We start from the raw sequence: 16103 nt of genomic DNA, 5'->3' as shown, positions 1-16103 counted from the left end.
ATCTTAATTACGTTTGATGATTTCTTTTCTGTGATGCGTAGAACTGTATTGCTTTATAAGATTTTTTTGTATTTTTGCATCGCGCAAAAGTGGCTGTTTATCAAACAAATGATTTTAAATATAATATAAAAAATTTGGTTCCTACAGTACAAAAGAATGGGAATATAATTTAGCTGCCACTTCTCAGCCATGGTGTAATAAAAATAAATGTATTAGGTAATAAATGAATTTTAGTTTCCTGTATATTTTTGTAGGTGTTTGCTTTCAATTGGATCCACAAATTTAAAACATACTTCATTCTTTTACAAAATTTGCAAAAAATATCCAATCTTCTCAATAAATTTGTACTACCTCCAACATTTTTCTGCTCATTAGCTTCGTCAAAGAAAATATTTCCCTTTTTATATATGACACAAATATATATGCTTTTAAGACTGTAATCTGGAATATTTCAATAAATTTACCATTCTACTTTAAAATCTGCTCTACTTTCCATAATCATAAAGAACAATGCTCATTATACAGAAATAAATAAGTCACCCAAGTTATACTGTATAATCTGGTTTAAGGCAATTTACACTTTATAATCCGCAAAACTTTTGTAAACTAATTATATTATATTATAAAGTGTAAATTGCCTCAAACCATGCAGGACGTATATATATATATATATATATATATATATATATATATATATATATATATATATATATATATATATATATATATATATATATATATATATATATATATATATATATATATATACGATAAAAACTAATATGATGAAAGCTAACAACTACACTGTAACAAGAGGACTTCAGCTTTTCCATCGACAACTTTCCTTATCTATGTATTCCACTATCACCTGCATATGATGTTTGTGTCTCTCATCTTATTCGATAATTAGCAGATACTGAGCAGAGCATGTTCTCAGTACGGTCGGTTTTTTAAACCTAGGCAGGCTACTGACAGATAAGTTGCCGTTATAGGGATTTCAACAACCTCGTTTAAAGTCAGTAATTTGTATATCCTATGGTTGTATTGAGGCTGCCGTCCTCCATATCAATTATTGGGCCTTTGTTTTTATACTAATTTTGACTACGGATTATTTAGTGTACATGATCAATGCATAAAGCTCACGAAGGGTGTGATAGGTCAACGTGGAATGCTTACTCCTCCTATAGGCACCTGATCCCACCTCTGGAATTTCCAGAGGTCCGTGTTTTATGCTGGGTTCACAGATTTGTATTGTTTGTAGATTTCTTTTGAGATCGATCACTGTTCGTTATCTTCACATATTTCATTCTCTGATTAATCAATGGGTGCGGTAAAACAAGAATTCAAAGGATATATGAATGAAAAAAAAATCATGATCGATTTCCCTTTCAGTTGTGACTTATTTTAAAGAAAAATAAACTACTGTGTATTTGCTTGTGCAAACGTCATGATAAAATACTTGACATTGATTTGTACAGTACTGTCATAGGAGACGAAACGAAAATTTTTTGAAGACACTGAACATATTACCACTAGTTGGTTGTTTTTTTTTATAGCTATACCTATTTTTATACTAAATTTGACTACAATTCTTCCGTCTACCTGATCAATGCATAGGGTTCACGGCGGGTGTGACCGGTCGACAGGGAATGCTTACTCCCCCCAGGCACCTGATCGAATCCAGTTAATGTCGAAGGCCTTCTCAGAAGATTTGATCACGTACAGGCCCACTTCATTTCCCAGTGAAGTTTTATGATGTACATACATTTTAGACGGAAAATCTTATATAGATATTGCACTAACTCCCAATCGGCATCCGAGATAGAGTCGGGAGAGGGCAAGCCAACATTGTTTTAATAAAGATGGCCTTACATAATATTGTTACATAACGTTTTGGGTCTTTCTTTCGTGTACACACTTAAAAAGATATATTTTATGAATAATTCATCTACATACATAATTATAAGAAATTTTTTTTTGTAGATTTGAATACTGTTTTTGTATTCCAGGTGTAGCCGAGCAGTTAGGATTATGAAGACTTGGTAACAGTTTTATTGAATGAAGTATAAAACGACACTCACCTATATCAAATACAATGTATAAGTTAGCGAAAAAATGCGAGTTACATATAATTTCATAGACCTTGACAATACGTTACTGTTAACGTAGCATATATTTATTAGATAAAAAATTGTTCTGTATATAGCAAAATGAACGTTGAACTTATAGACAAAGACATGTATATGCATTTTTAACATTTAATAGACTGAAATATAAAGAAAATGTTCCCAAAGTTCATGCTTTAAAAAGTTAAAAGGATTCATGTCTCATATACTATAAGCTTGAATTTATAATACTAGTAGTAGCTAGATATCTGCCTCTTCGTACAAATCAATGCTAAAGCACTAACTTAAAGAGATCGGAATCTATAATTAAAAATATGTTCACAGTTCATAAATAAAATTTCCTGTGCAGTTTTAAACACAGCATTTAGAGTCCCCATTGTTTTTTAAGATCCTCTACTGTGAACACTTTTTCCCGTTCCTTTCCAAACAGTCCATATTTCGGGGCCACCGCCCCAATGTTGCCAACATATCTGGGATCCGCCTCTTCATCTGCTGGTTGCCATCTAAAACGATAGAATTTGGGTAACCTCTTAATTTTAGGATTCACATACATGTAACGTTAAGTCTGTGTTTGGTTTCTATATATGTCTCTGGATTCATATTAATTATCAATAATTCTATCAGGGAGAACACAACAAAATTTTCTCACCGCGGGAAATCATGGCAGAAGCTATATTAACTAGTCACAAATATTGCCATGGAGAATGCAGTCATTTAAGATCAGACGTCATTTACGACACCCTATCAAATACACATGTGTTTGACAATTTCACAGTAAAAGTTAGTTAACAAGAACTTGATTCCCTTTCTGTGAAACCTACGGCCTATACAAATTGTAAAAATTTGATCTGATGCGAAATATACAGCATATATTAGTCGCCAGTGTGGCGCAGTGTCGAGAGTAGTAGCGTAGGGAGTTGATGCTTACGTCGCAGGTTCGAATCTACTGAAGGTCCTTCGGATGAGACCTTTTAACTGGGATTCCATGTCAAAGAAGGTGATGACACGGAAAAGATACCTCACTCCTCAATGGTTATAATGGTCTATTTGTAGCCTTCCAAATACAGTTGGTGGCATCCAATTATGAGCGAAAAATTTTCGAAGGGGTGAAAAGCAAATACTATGCAGTAAGCGAAACCATTTGGCGATGCAAATTCCTACTGAAAGTCCACACTATCGCTGAATTTGTAACAGGCACGTAGCATCAGGGGGGCCTGCCCCCCCCCCCCCCCCACGTTTTTCCAAACATAACTTTTTACTATTGAAAATGTTCGTGAAAGGGTGGTTGCCCCCCTTTTTTTGTTGCAGTACAGTCAAATAAGGGTAATGCAGTAGTGTATGCATAAAATTTGGTACTGAAAAAAAGTTGGAACCTCCCCCCCCCCCCCCCCCCGAAAAAGGATTTTCGAGTTTGGACGATTTCCTTTTTTTTTTTTTGGCTTGTCAAGTCTTTTTGAGGGTAAGTTGAAATTATTTGTCTCTGGCTGGCCCCCCACTTTCAAAAACGATCCTACATCCCTGTCTAATGCTACATACCTTGTGTCACAGCTTATTCGAATGAAGTCGGTGAGGTTTGAAGTGGACATATGTATCGTTCTATAAAGAAAAAAAATATTTTCTTTCAGCAAACAATATTACATGTACAATATTTTTTTTAAGATTAACTATACTATGTTTAGTTGTTTTAAGTGAACGAATTTTCATAGAAAGAAGTATTGTAGTATTGAATTAAATATAAAAATATGCTTCATGTATCTTAAAACGTTTCCCAGTACTTTTAATTTTCAAGCATGACCTCCAATGACCACACGTGACGGCGAATGGGTGAAGCTGTGTTTTAAATTCCATTGCTTCCCTAATTTATATAAATGTACATAAACGTTTCTCTACACAAGAGTATTGTAATCGTTGTATTTAACTACATCTAAGGTTGACCTGGTTGAGGAAGTAACCAATTTTCCTTTTAATTCACATGACTGTCTTTACCTCATTGTAAAGATGAGAACGTCCCCCGCCTGGAAGTCCGACGTCTTCCATTGTCCGCCAAACTTGGAGGTGATTTCTGATGGGTCCTCCGTAAACCAGCCAGTGCCTAGTGTTTGAAGACGAGAATCTTATACTTATTATATATTATGTATAAAAATTTGTTTTTTGGTTCACATGAAACAAATACGGAGTAGTACAGGATACAAAATGCATGAACATGACAAAATTTTTGCAATAATTAATATACTGGTACCTTCCACATTTTCTTTTTCGATATCCAATTCACCATACGTAGCTTGAAGCTTTCTGAAACTAATCAAAGCCTATATATCGTTGTGATGCTAAAATCGATCGAATGATACACTTCTATGAACGAATTCATGTCAGTATATTCGTTTTTCCTTTCCTTTCAGTTTCATGACAATCTAGTTCTTATATCTTTTATTTATAAGTTCGCCCCTATAACCCGAGATCCGCCAGTGGAAACGTTAACCTTACCCTGGTAAAGAATTGGATCCCTCGCACACAGCCAATGTGCCCATTTCCACAGTTGTATCTCCAAAAGGTGTCCAAACCGTGTACAAATTCTTAGATCCGCGCCCCATGTAGACATTGTCTACATGAGCACCAGTGAACTGTTTTCGATTGATACCCCTGCCGGTAGATCGTAATAAAAATCAGGTTCCATTGACAATTAAAAATTGTTAATTAGTAATTATATATAGAACACCATTTTCTCCTGAAACCACAGGCACTTGACGTCTTCATTGATAAACAAATTCACATACTAAACTATTCATTTTTATGAGGAATGATAAACGTCAGTAACTTACTTTCAGTTAATTTTAAAATATCTCACCTCAGCCACTTAAAATCAAAGGTTCTGGCTTCAGCGCCTAGAAAACGCTGAAAGAACTGTTTAGCTAAAAAGTCAAGATTGATATAATTTTTAATGTAAATGCATGCATAATGTACGAGAGAGAGAGAGAGAGAGAGAGAGACTAACTTACGTCGGTATCCTTCCAGAACATTAAGAACTTCCGGACAGTGTGTGATGTCGTTCTTCCCCTGTAAAGAGACGGTAAAGGTATATGCCTTTTATTCTGCAGTAAGTAGATATTGGTGATAACATTAAGGACATACGCAACGTAGTTTACTAGCATTTCCTTATTTCCCCTATAACTGAAGAGTTCCAAAATCCAAAAAATTGAAGGACCTTTGTCGACTTTTGAAATGCATAATGATGCAATATACACCTCTTCTAAAACAAATTTTGAGGAAATACTAGCTAATTTAAAAGCTATAATTTTGGTAATTTTTTCTTTTAATGACACAGGGATTTTAATCTTGTGGTAGATCTCAGTATTCATAACCCCTTGTAATGTACCTATGCTGATTTTTTGTCTAAAACATCTGATGGTAGTATAATTTCGAATTAAGAATATCATGGAAAAACTAGTAGACTAATTGTTCACAAAACAATTAGAGCTCCTTCCACCTTCTTGAAATTTAATTCATTTTTTTGATATTTTACTCTCTACATTTAAATTTCATGAAAAAAAAAACAGGAATAGCTTATAAATAAAAAAAAATTACTCATTTTGAAGAAAAGAAAGAGACCTTGACCTTTGAGGAAGTGTTCAAGGTCAAAGGTCAAGGATCACACTGCAGTTGGTCCTATGTTTCTACGACTATTCGTTTAAAAGTTTTAGGGTAAGCACAAAGACATTAAAGGGCAATAACACACACAAGGGGTTGTCATATCCTTCCGCACTGAATAGTTTGAAGCTTTGCCTTGAATTGATAAACCAAAGACATAAGTGAAAGTTTGGTGTCTCTATGGTTTATGGTTTCAGAGGAGTAGCGATAACAAGGTTGATGGTGAATGGGGAAATATTTTTTAAAGGGATCAAACTAAGGATTCAAGAAAACAAACAAATTGGTTTTAAAAGGACAACGGATGCAATGATATTAAAAATATGTTGAAAGACAAAAGAGATAAAAAAGCGCTAAATTTTTCATATTTTGAATGACCTTGACCTTTAACTTTGACCTAAATTTCAAGGTCTGAGATTGAGGAATCTAATGCAGGTGGTCGCATGTCTCTACAAGTGGTCGTTTAAAAAAAATTAAGGAATTAAGGCAAACATTGAAAACTTTCAGGGGCAATAACTACTTAAGGAATCCTTTTGCACTGAATAGATTGAAGAGTCTACTAGAAATTAGTCAAAAACATTATTGAAGGTATGGTATTTCTACGTTTTTTCTGTTTCGGAGTAGCAATAACAAGCTTTTAATGCAAAAGTGGTAATAACGCCTTGAGGTGTCAAAGTTCAAATACGCAAAAATGATTCGTCAAGTACATTTTCATGGACTATAAATATTTTCGATAAATCTTGAAACTCAAAAACACGTGGCGGAAAAATAATAATAAACAGATCAATTTCAATAGGTTTTTTTCCACAAAAAGGTGGAAAGACCAAATTAACAATGAGTAAGGTATGATATAAGGCAGGCCAAACTCCCAAACTCAACAATCCTATTTCGGAGGGGGGGGGGGAGTTGGACCTTTCTCTAAGTTTTTGGTACAGTTTTCTGTCAAATGGTGGATTTTGCCAAAGTTCGACTGTAAAGCAACAAAACGGGGGGGGGGGGGGGGCAAATGTTTATACATTATGATAGTAAAACTACATCAAAAACTGTTCTCAGAAAAACTGCCCCCTCCGTCCTCCCTCGTACTACGGGTCTGAAAGGGTACGTTGCGTATGACGTTTAAAGGTTTTGGGGTTATTAAAATTGTTTTACCATTGAAAGGATGAATAGGAAGGTTGTACCTCCATAACTGGAATACACCCTCTGCCACACCTTTCATCTAGCACTCCCTCTGAGGGCGAGGATATAAGCTTAAACTCCGCTTTCTCATTAACATAGTTCAGAACTGACAACCGAGCTTGCAGAACGTCCTCTCTGTCATGAAATCCCCGTATAAAAAGATATCTGAAATTTTATTTATTGACTAATATTTAAATTTGCCATTTATTTAAAAAAAAACCCCTGCAATTACTTTCAGATCCATTTGTATCATTTTGTCGATACCAACAGGGACCTATATACTAAGTATATAGGTCCCTGATACCAACCCCTTTTCTTGAATTTCTTTTCGGAGACCCTCGGGATTATCCAGCAGGTGGTTACTGTCTTCAAGCTGTAGCAGATCCTTTGACGGAAATAAAAATTCTTTTCTTCCCAATTCAACTTTTCGCGCCATTTCATATCTTCATACTGTAATACAGTTTAGTTTGTTTATCTATACGGCAAGTCGATTTACTTTAAGATTTTTTTTTAGTGCAACCATATTCAACAGAAGTGATTCACAGAAAATATTTTCTTTTTTTTCAGTGGGGAAAATCGCATTAGGAAATAGCTAGTAGTGTAGTACTTAACAAAGTTGCATGAGTAAATGTATTTCGCATTTGGCGACAAAATCGTTGACAAGGGGGAAAAAAGTCATCCTACAAAATCCCACACATCAAGCATTCATTTTACCTGTTGCTTTATTCTACACTATATATATAATTCTGAAAAAAAGGAAGGGCACATTATTTTACTAAGGGAATTGTTCTTCTTATAGTTTAATACAAGATTTGCCAAGCAGAAATAAATAAATTAATAAATAATCCACCTCATACATATATCCTAGATGATATTTTCGGTATTGGATGTATTCACTATGTATTCACCAAAACAGTTGGGGGATACTTTGAAAATGTGATAGGAGACAATAGCCTCCCCTGCATGACTATACTTCAATTTTTCCCTATTTATGTAGCAATGTACTATTATCACCTGCATATGGGGTTTATGTCTAGATCCAGTTAATTTGAAGCACAAAAGCATGTTCTCCGTACGAACAAATTCTATACTCTCATGAAAAGATATGCCTTTTCATATAGTTGGTTTTCTTATGGTTGCAGTGGTTCTGCAAAGGATGAGGTGTCAAGGTTATTTTTTAGGGTCATCTCTAAGTAAGATACACATTTCAAAACTAAACTCCCAATTTAAAGGGGATAAATACCACTCTGGTCCTGTGAGATTGCCATCGTGAAGAAATGTACTTTAAATACCATACATGTATATATCTAGGTCAAACGTTGTGTTCAGATGTGTACATGATCCAAGTCACTGCACGTCTGCATGTGCAAAATTTTAAAGAGAAAGTCAAAATTGTATAATGCCTGCCCCCTCTCCATTTCCCTTCTTCCCTAATTAAGGAGTTCAGCATGTTCAAGAGGTCATTAAAGTACGTATAATGATCTTATAATAGACTGCGTTTTATAAACATATCCATCCTTACCTGTGCACTTTTGGAATATCCGTATCTAAATTTAACTGATAACAGAGTATGTACATGTAAATTATGAACGCGTTTCTTGATAACAGATTCAATGCACTATGGTTAATGCGTCAGATCAGACAACAATTCGTCAGTTGCCTGTTTTCATCCCTGCAAAATGGACGTTGTACACAAGAGGAAACTCGAATAATTTCTTAAATATAAATTCTGAAACAGAGCTGTTTGATTTTAAAAAAAATTATTTATGATACGGTCAATTAGCCATCCCCCCTCCTCCCCTCCAGTTCCATTTTCATATTAAGTCGATCTATGTGCTGATGACACATGGGAAATATCATTGGGATATAAACTTTGCATGTACAAAATGTATTAAAAAATGTGAGGAGGGCAAACAACAATAATATGGTCATGGTTAATTAAGTTATCGGGTTACAGGCGCGGATCACAGGATTTTTTCCCGGGGGGAGGGGGGTCCACCCAAGTCGAAAAAAAAATTCCAACCCATAAAGCAAAGCTTACTAAAGTCCATTGAGCTCATTTTCGTAGGTATAAAAAAAAAATGTTTTTCGCGTTATAACGCGAAACTTTCTCTGTAAAACAGAGACATTTACATAAGTCTACAGTTTGTTTTACTTTTTAATGATCTAGTTTATTCATTACAGTGAAAAACGAAAGACTATTTTGAACTTGGATTATCACGAGCTGAAATTTTATGTTTTCTCGCCATTTCTAAATCTTTTTTGCCGTCACATATTGTCTTTCTCAATGCTGTTCAATACAAGTGTTGAAGCGTATGGTAGAGGAGCGAAAATACAAGTCTAATGTTAATTAGGTTGAACAATCTGTATAGAATTTGAAATAAAAGATCTCAGAAAATTGACAACAATGAGGTAAATTTGTATATTTCACGGAACAATTGTGTCACATCACATGAGTAACCTAATGTGAAAATTGGATGACAAATATTCGTATCAAATATTAGTCTACAGAATTTCTTTGATTAAACAAGTGACAAACAAGAAAATCTTTAGAGGAATATTCATTTAATTAATTAGTAGGGTTTTGAGATTAAATGCAAAATCAACACTAATCTATCCATTTCTCGCATCACTTCTCTTTTACATCTTCTGAAGAAATGTCATTTATAAATTTATAGAAGTCCCCCTCTGCGTTCATGTTTTTTATCGGTCAGTCAAGATCACAGGTTCCTGAGTAACATGACTATATATGTATAATTTCGCGTTATAACGCGAAAGTTTTGCGTTTATTTGCGAAAGTTACGCCTTATAACGCGAAAGTTACGCGTTTATTCGCGAAAGTTTCGCGTTTTAACGCGAAAGTTTCGCATTATAACGTGAAAAATATTTTTTTTTACCTACGAAAATGAGCTCAATGGGCTTTCGTACAAAGCTAAAAAAAAAAAGAAAAAAAAAACTAAATTTCCTTCACAACCCAGAAAAATTTCTTGAAAGACACCTATTTCGTGGTGGTGATGGTGGGATCCACGTTTTCTAAGGGGGGGGGGGGGGTTCCAAAGTCATTTTTTATTTGCTTCAGTATATACCTTTAATAACTCTACAAATTCCAGGGGGTCCGGACCCCCCGACCCCCCTCTAGATCCGGGCATGGGTTTTTATCATAAATTTACACTATTTTACCTACATGTACATGTATAATCTATAAGTCCTCCAAGAAAATGGATGCCGTGCAGCCGTAGAATAGAGAATGAGGATGTTAATATTTTCCTTTGTAAATGGGAAAGGAATAGATTCTAGATTTTGCATTGGCATTTAATCATTTTATTCAGACACATTTAATCATAATGAGGCACGTATAGTATCGTGAGAGGGGGGGGGGGTCCCCATTTTTTCTAATTTTCTAAACATTATATCTCTTACTACCCCAATTTTGTTGCCGGCAGCATATCCAAATTGGCTCACTGTAAGGTCCTAGTAAAATAAATTTGTTTGTAGAAAAAGTTGGAATCTCCCCCCACGAAATATGATTTTTAAGTTCCAACAATTCCCTTTTTTTCAAAGATTTTTTAGGTAAGATGTCATTTTTTTCTTTCGGACTGACCCCCCAAGTTTAAAAAACGATACTACGTGCCTGAGTGATCATGATACATGACATGGGATTTAGTATTTCTTCATACATGATTAAGAGCCCCCCCCCCCTTCCCCTAAAGGGAAAAAAGATAAAAAGCCCCTTATTTATATCTTGATCCGCCAGTGGAGTAATTTAAAAAAAACATCCGAGGGAATGCATCCTATCCTCTGTGCTCTTCGTTCAATAGCATCAGATGTTCATGAATCATGACTTCTCTTTTTCCGGAAACTACTTAGCGGTTCTATTTTACATAGCGTACTTCATTTCCGATATCAATGGACGCGTCGATGCAAGACTAGTGTCAAACTCTAAGTGAAAGTCAGTCTATTCACAATGTTTGATGGGTAAAACCCGGAAGTTTTTAGTTGAAATTTTATTAAGATGATGATAAGGAGTACGGAAAGAATTTGTAGAACATTGGAACTGACATGTGTAATTTTTCTGATGCTGCTAGACTCAATCGGCAGCACCGATCACATGCACCCAAAAGTTCTACTTGTGTCATACGACGGATTCCGATGGGACTACCTGAAGAAAATTAAAAACCCGGTAAATTTTAACCGTGTAATAGCCGGAGGAGTGCATGCAACAAAAGGACTGAAAAATGCATTTATAACAAAAACCCTCCCAAACCATTATACTCTTGTAACTGGTCTTTATGAAGAGAGTCATGGATTGATTGCTAATGAAATGTATGATCCTGTGTTAAATGAAAGTTTCTCTTTAGAAAATCCAGAAGATGTTATAAAGTCAGAATGGTTTGACAATGGTGGTGAACCTATTTGGGTTACAAACCAAAAACAATCGACATTCTCTTCTCCTCGTCGGAGTGGATCTATGTTTTGGCCTGGCTCCATGGCGAGTGTGCATGGGTTTCTTCCAACAAAATATTTTCCTTTCAATCCATTGATGAAGTTAGAAGAACGAATTGACATCATAATATCCTGGTTTTTGGATAAGGATCCAATAAACCTAGGTTTACTGTATTATGAACATCCAGATCACGAGGGACATCAATTTGGACCCGAAAGTGAAAAAATGACACACATATTAGAATATTTAAATAATGCTACAGGATATCTTCTTGACAGTCTAGAGAAAAATAATTTACTGAACAAAGTGAACTTAATTTTGACCAGTGATCATGGCATGTCGTCAACACCAAAAAATAAAGTAATCGTACTGGAAGATCATGTAGATAGAGATTTGTTTGAAGTGATTGTTATGAATAATCCAGTGGTTCATATTCGACAAACAAATAGTGAGTACTTGTAAAAAAAAATTGTTGCCTTTAATCTCTGGTTTGGAGGGTTGTGTATAAATGTATGTGCAAAAAAGATCATTTTAATAAAGGGTTTAAAATTGTCTATTTTAGAGACAATCCAGGATTCGATTCTTAGCAAGTTACAAAAAGTACCACATCTTAAAGCTTACAAGAAATCAGAAATTCCAAGGGAATACCACTACACTGAGAATCGTCGCATTCTGGATATCCTTGTGGTAGCGGAGATAGGATATTCTATTGTGGAAACTAAAGCAGATAAAGTTAATTATGCCACAAGTAAGTCAAATTTAAACAGTTGTTTAAGATTTCTATTAGTTTTGTAGTGAATTATCACATTTGAGCAAAATTTTGAGAATGAAGTGCAAATCTAAAATTTTGACTCATTACAGTACACCTGTCTATGACATGGATTAGCAGTGCACGCAAGCAAAAAGTCATCAAATCAACAACAACCAAAAAATTCAGTATCTAAATTTTAATGTTTCTGATATCTTTTCCAAAAATCAATTTAAAATTAAAAAAAAAAAAAAAGAAATGAAATTGATAAAATATTATTGTTTGCAAACTGAACATGCTAAGTAACCTGGAGTGATAGAGATTTTAAGATGTGTACTACTCTCTAGTTCATAAAATGTGGTTCTAATTTTTACACTTAAAAGCAGGCAATGTTCCGAATAAACAGGATAGGTGATAGAACAGTACACAAAACATAATTATATTTTGATTTTAGGAAGTGAAACGGGAAATGTCAATAAATCAAAATGTTTGCATGATTGGTCAAGCTCTACCACACAAAAAAGGAGCCAATAAGTACAAGTGGTCATACTCCACTAAAATACCCTTCCAATAAGTAGTGTTTTTTCTTGAGGTTGATATTTTTTCTCCCCCTTAATTTTTTAAGGAACTACTGTAACTTATAGTTCAGACAAGGTGAGAGAGTTGGACCAAGCATCCTCTGAAGAGCAAGATATTAAATAATCTGAAAATGATGTAAATCAACAATCTATCAATCTCTTCTTAATCCATTACAGAAGGACAACATGGCTATAACAACAGTCTCTTGGAGATGCATCCTTACTTCATGGCCATGGGACCAGCCTTCAAGATCAACCACTCAGTGGAGACGTTCAATAATGTAGACATATACCCCCTGATTTGTAAGATTCTGGGCATTGAGCCAGCACCAAATAATGGATCACTGAAAAATGTCCAGGATTTACTGCAAGAATCTCATGATAAAAAGGACCTTCTTGTGCCTGATAACACATTTGTGGTTTGTAAGTACATTATGTATTTGATTAAAATTGCTGGGCAGTTCAATTAGAAAAGGCCCTCTCTAGACCTGTATTCACATGACTAAAACCAGAAGAGTCATTTCAGTAAATATGCAAAAATAAATTCGAAATTTAGAATTTGGATAATTTTATCATTTTAAAAAAACTTCAATTTGGAAGTTGGAAGTAAAGTTCTTATTGATGAGCAGAGTATTCTTTATGATGTAAATACTGTAAAAGTAGTTATTTAATGTAGCAGTAAATCACGTGTTTCTGACAGACAAACATAATCAATGTAAAATATACAGTCATGTATTTCATGGTTAAAATTACTCTAGAATTTAGATTTTTCATGATTATTGTACACATTGGGAACACGTAGTGGGGATTTTGAGCAGATTTAAGCTAACTGTCTAACTGGTGTAAATTTCCAAGTAAACAGTAAAGGCTTGGATTTGAAACTCTCCTACAGATATACTTGCACAGTGTTAACACATTCAATATATTTAACCTAAACCAGTATATTTTACAATTCTTCTGAAAGTTGTCATGATTTACAAATACAGATTGGTTTGAATATTTGTTTAGATCTGGTGCTGATAATCATTGTGGGGATATTCGGAGGGATTTTCACCATTGGTGCCTGTCGTCAACAAAGATATCACAAACTTCGGGAACTGCAAGCACTTCCTTTCAAATCTCGTGGATCATACACACAAGCTGCTCTCACGAAAAATGGACCAATGCTGCCTCTCCTCAGTTCTGATTCAGAAAACGAGTTCTAATCTTCAGTGTATACTCATATAATAGTCCGCTTTGCCTCATTCTATTCACTTTCCGCAAAGAAATGTATATATCAAGTGTGCCATATTTGTACAAGTATGGATGTGTCAAATAATTTATTAATGCAGTAGTTTCATAAGTACAAGTTTTATAAATCGTCAGAAAGCAGAATATTTTTTGTTGGGGGTGGGGGGGGGGGAGGATTGGATGAACCCATAACAGAGATATTGTATACACTGCACAGGGAAATTATTGCCCCAGTTTTATTTTTGCCCCTTTCGCCCTACTCCCAGGTGGGAAAATTTAAAAAGGGTCGAATTAAAAAAAAGACAGTATAATTTCTTAAACAGAATTGTGACTGGGCGAATTTAAAATGAGGCAAAATTGTTTCCAAGTGAGAAAGGGCGAAAATAACACGAGGCGAAATTAACCCTGTATACAGTATCTATTGTTGAATGGATCCCCAATTTTCACAGAGTAGAAGTGATTACCAGAAATCTGACCACCTTGAAGTGTTAACCAGAAATGGTTTCTAAAAGAGGGAGAATGTTAAAAATATTTTACCAGTACTCTCAGTACTGTAATTCTAGAGTCCATTGTTCATACAATTCAGACACAAAGCAAAAATCAAGCACTTTGTATGATTAAGCTTTATATCATTCTAATCAGCTGATCTACAGCTGTCCTGGATTTCACTGACATAATTCTCCTAAACTAAATGTTGACATAGGTAATATTTTAGGTTGTTTGGGTATTGATGTTATAGGTGTATGGTGTACTTATTGATTTTGCTAATTTCAGGGGCTTTAATAGAGATAATTCATTGCACTGTTGTTTTCTGATTATTTTCTGTTACTGATTTTTTTAAATGTTATTTTAGATTTATTACAATTTAAGCAATATTCCTTTTTTCACCAGCATAGCTTTTTCATTTGTTTATCAGCATTTGATTTGCATTTTATTTGTTGTAAAACTTGGCGTGTGTTGTGTCTACATTTATGAACCTTTTTTGCTTTTGTATCTCTGTTTTACAACTGAATATAAGATATTCCTTAAGTAAGTGTTCAACATTCCAACGGAATTCTTGTTGTCTTCAAATAACCAGAACTGTAGACTTTGTTATTGTAGCTCAAATTAAAGTTGTATTTGGAGTCCTAGACTCGACTTTGACAGTTTGTCATTCCATATATACATGTTTAAGTGTTTGAGATTACATTTTGTTTATTTTAGAGTACAAATGTGAAGAGATACATAATGTATGTGTATATTACTATCATATCATAATTGGTTCATCATATCATTTCACAGAAAATCTTTATTTAGGTGACTTTTGTAAAAAATTGACTTACATGTACATGTATGTTCTTTAATTCTTTTTAACTGTACATGTATATACATGTATATGATAGAACTTGTAAATGTAGATAGCTATGCAGAGGTTATTCTGTGACCTCATCTTAAGAGCAAAAAAAAACTTTATATACAGTCAATCCTTGTTATCTCAGACTCAAAAATTTTGAGATATCTAAGTATTAATCAAGTTATCAGGTTAAATAGCTAAAGAATAAGAGGTTGGGACTTCCAAATCACTTCAACATATCCATGGTATTTGAATTATCAGTGTTCGAGACACCGAAGTTCAATTGTAATGATCAATTTCAACCGAGTTCAAATACTTAAGTAATGTACTTACTCTTTAAATGTTTCCAAAGAAAGAGGGCCATTGAATTCTGATTCCACATGTACAGAAATCTGGGTGCACGTAAAAAAGATTGAAAATTTTATTGATCATTTAATTGTTGATATCATGACATAGGGATAAAAAAATATTGTCCTGATTTTTGTTGATTGGCTAAAATGGTTAGATTAGTACGTACAACATGTTACGTTTTGAAACACATTTTTCTATGAATTTGAAATCTCTGGCTCATCTTTCTAAGAAATTAAAATGTGACTTGTCAGCAATTTAACTCAAAGAAATGAACAAAAGAAAAGGAGAAAAGATCCAGAGACCTTAAAAGTACTTCCTTCCAAAAATTCACAATTTTGTAAATGAGCTGCTTTCTTTGTGGAATAAAACAGCCCTTGAATTCATGGTACAGTGGAATGTGTAACACATCATTGATGATAGAGAGGCATTTTGGTCTTTCACAAAGCATTTATACATGTATTTCATAACCTTGAAT

General features: G+C 34.3%; 2 protein-coding genes across 2 annotated transcripts; one reads left to right on the top strand and one right to left on the bottom strand.

Moving 5' to 3' along the window:
• Positions 1–2260: 2260 nt before the first annotated feature.
• On the bottom strand, positions 2261–7392 carry LOC133186385 (uncharacterized). Its single transcript, XM_061321642.1, has 9 exons — positions 7253–7392; positions 6947–7109; positions 5123–5180; positions 4972–5035; positions 4611–4766; positions 4366–4424; positions 4113–4218; positions 3663–3722; positions 2261–2629 (listed from the first exon to the last, which is right to left on the bottom strand). Exons 1-9 carry the CDS (start codon positions 7378–7380, stop codon positions 2491–2493), a joined length of 933 nt encoding a protein of 310 aa, XP_061177626.1. The 5' UTR covers positions 7381–7392; the 3' UTR covers positions 2261–2490.
• A 3491-nt stretch (positions 7393–10883) lies between these two features.
• LOC133186379 (ectonucleotide pyrophosphatase/phosphodiesterase family member 5-like) lies at positions 10884–14082 on the top strand. The gene is made up of 4 exons (XM_061321635.1): positions 10884–11836; positions 11951–12136; positions 12892–13137; positions 13723–14082. Exons 1-4 carry the CDS (start codon positions 10957–10959, stop codon positions 13917–13919), a joined length of 1509 nt encoding a protein of 502 aa, XP_061177619.1. The 5' UTR covers positions 10884–10956; the 3' UTR covers positions 13920–14082.
• The last annotated feature ends 2021 nt before the right edge of the window (positions 14083–16103 follow it).

This window comes from Saccostrea echinata, unplaced genomic scaffold, assembly GCF_033153115.1.
Source record: "Saccostrea echinata isolate AGI-Se365-2 ecotype Australia unplaced genomic scaffold, CSIRO_AGI_Sech_v1 ptg000013l, whole genome shotgun sequence".
NCBI classification, from domain to species: Eukaryota; Metazoa; Mollusca; class Bivalvia; order Ostreida; family Ostreidae; genus Saccostrea; species Saccostrea echinata.
Note: the sequence above shows the minus strand (reverse complement) of the source record. Positions and strands in the feature narration are given on the sequence as shown.

What these genes read in the sequence shown, in the direction of transcription:
- LOC133186385 (XM_061321642.1), bottom strand. Translation starts at nt 7,380, where the DNA reads ATGGCGCGAAAAGTTGAATTGGGAAGAAAAGAATTTTTATTTCCGTCA. An exon ending in GGTGTATTCCAGTTATGGAG is followed by an intron (nt 5,181 to 6,946) that starts GTACAACCTTCC and finishes GTCTCTTTACAG; the next exon opens with GGGAAGAACGACATCACACA. An exon ending in TGTTCTGGAAGGATACCGAC is followed by an intron (nt 5,036 to 5,122) that starts GTAAGTTAGTCT and finishes TTGACTTTTTAG; the next exon opens with CTAAACAGTTCTTTCAGCGT.
- LOC133186379 (XM_061321635.1), top strand. Translation starts at nt 10,957, where the DNA reads ATGATGATAAGGAGTACGGAAAGAATTTGTAGAACATTGGAACTGACA. An exon ending in TAAAGTTAATTATGCCACAA is followed by an intron (nt 12,137 to 12,891) that starts GTAAGTCAAATT and finishes AATCCATTACAG; the next exon opens with AAGGACAACATGGCTATAAC. An exon ending in TGATAACACATTTGTGGTTT is followed by an intron (nt 13,138 to 13,722) that starts GTAAGTACATTA and finishes ATATTTGTTTAG; the next exon opens with ATCTGGTGCTGATAATCATT.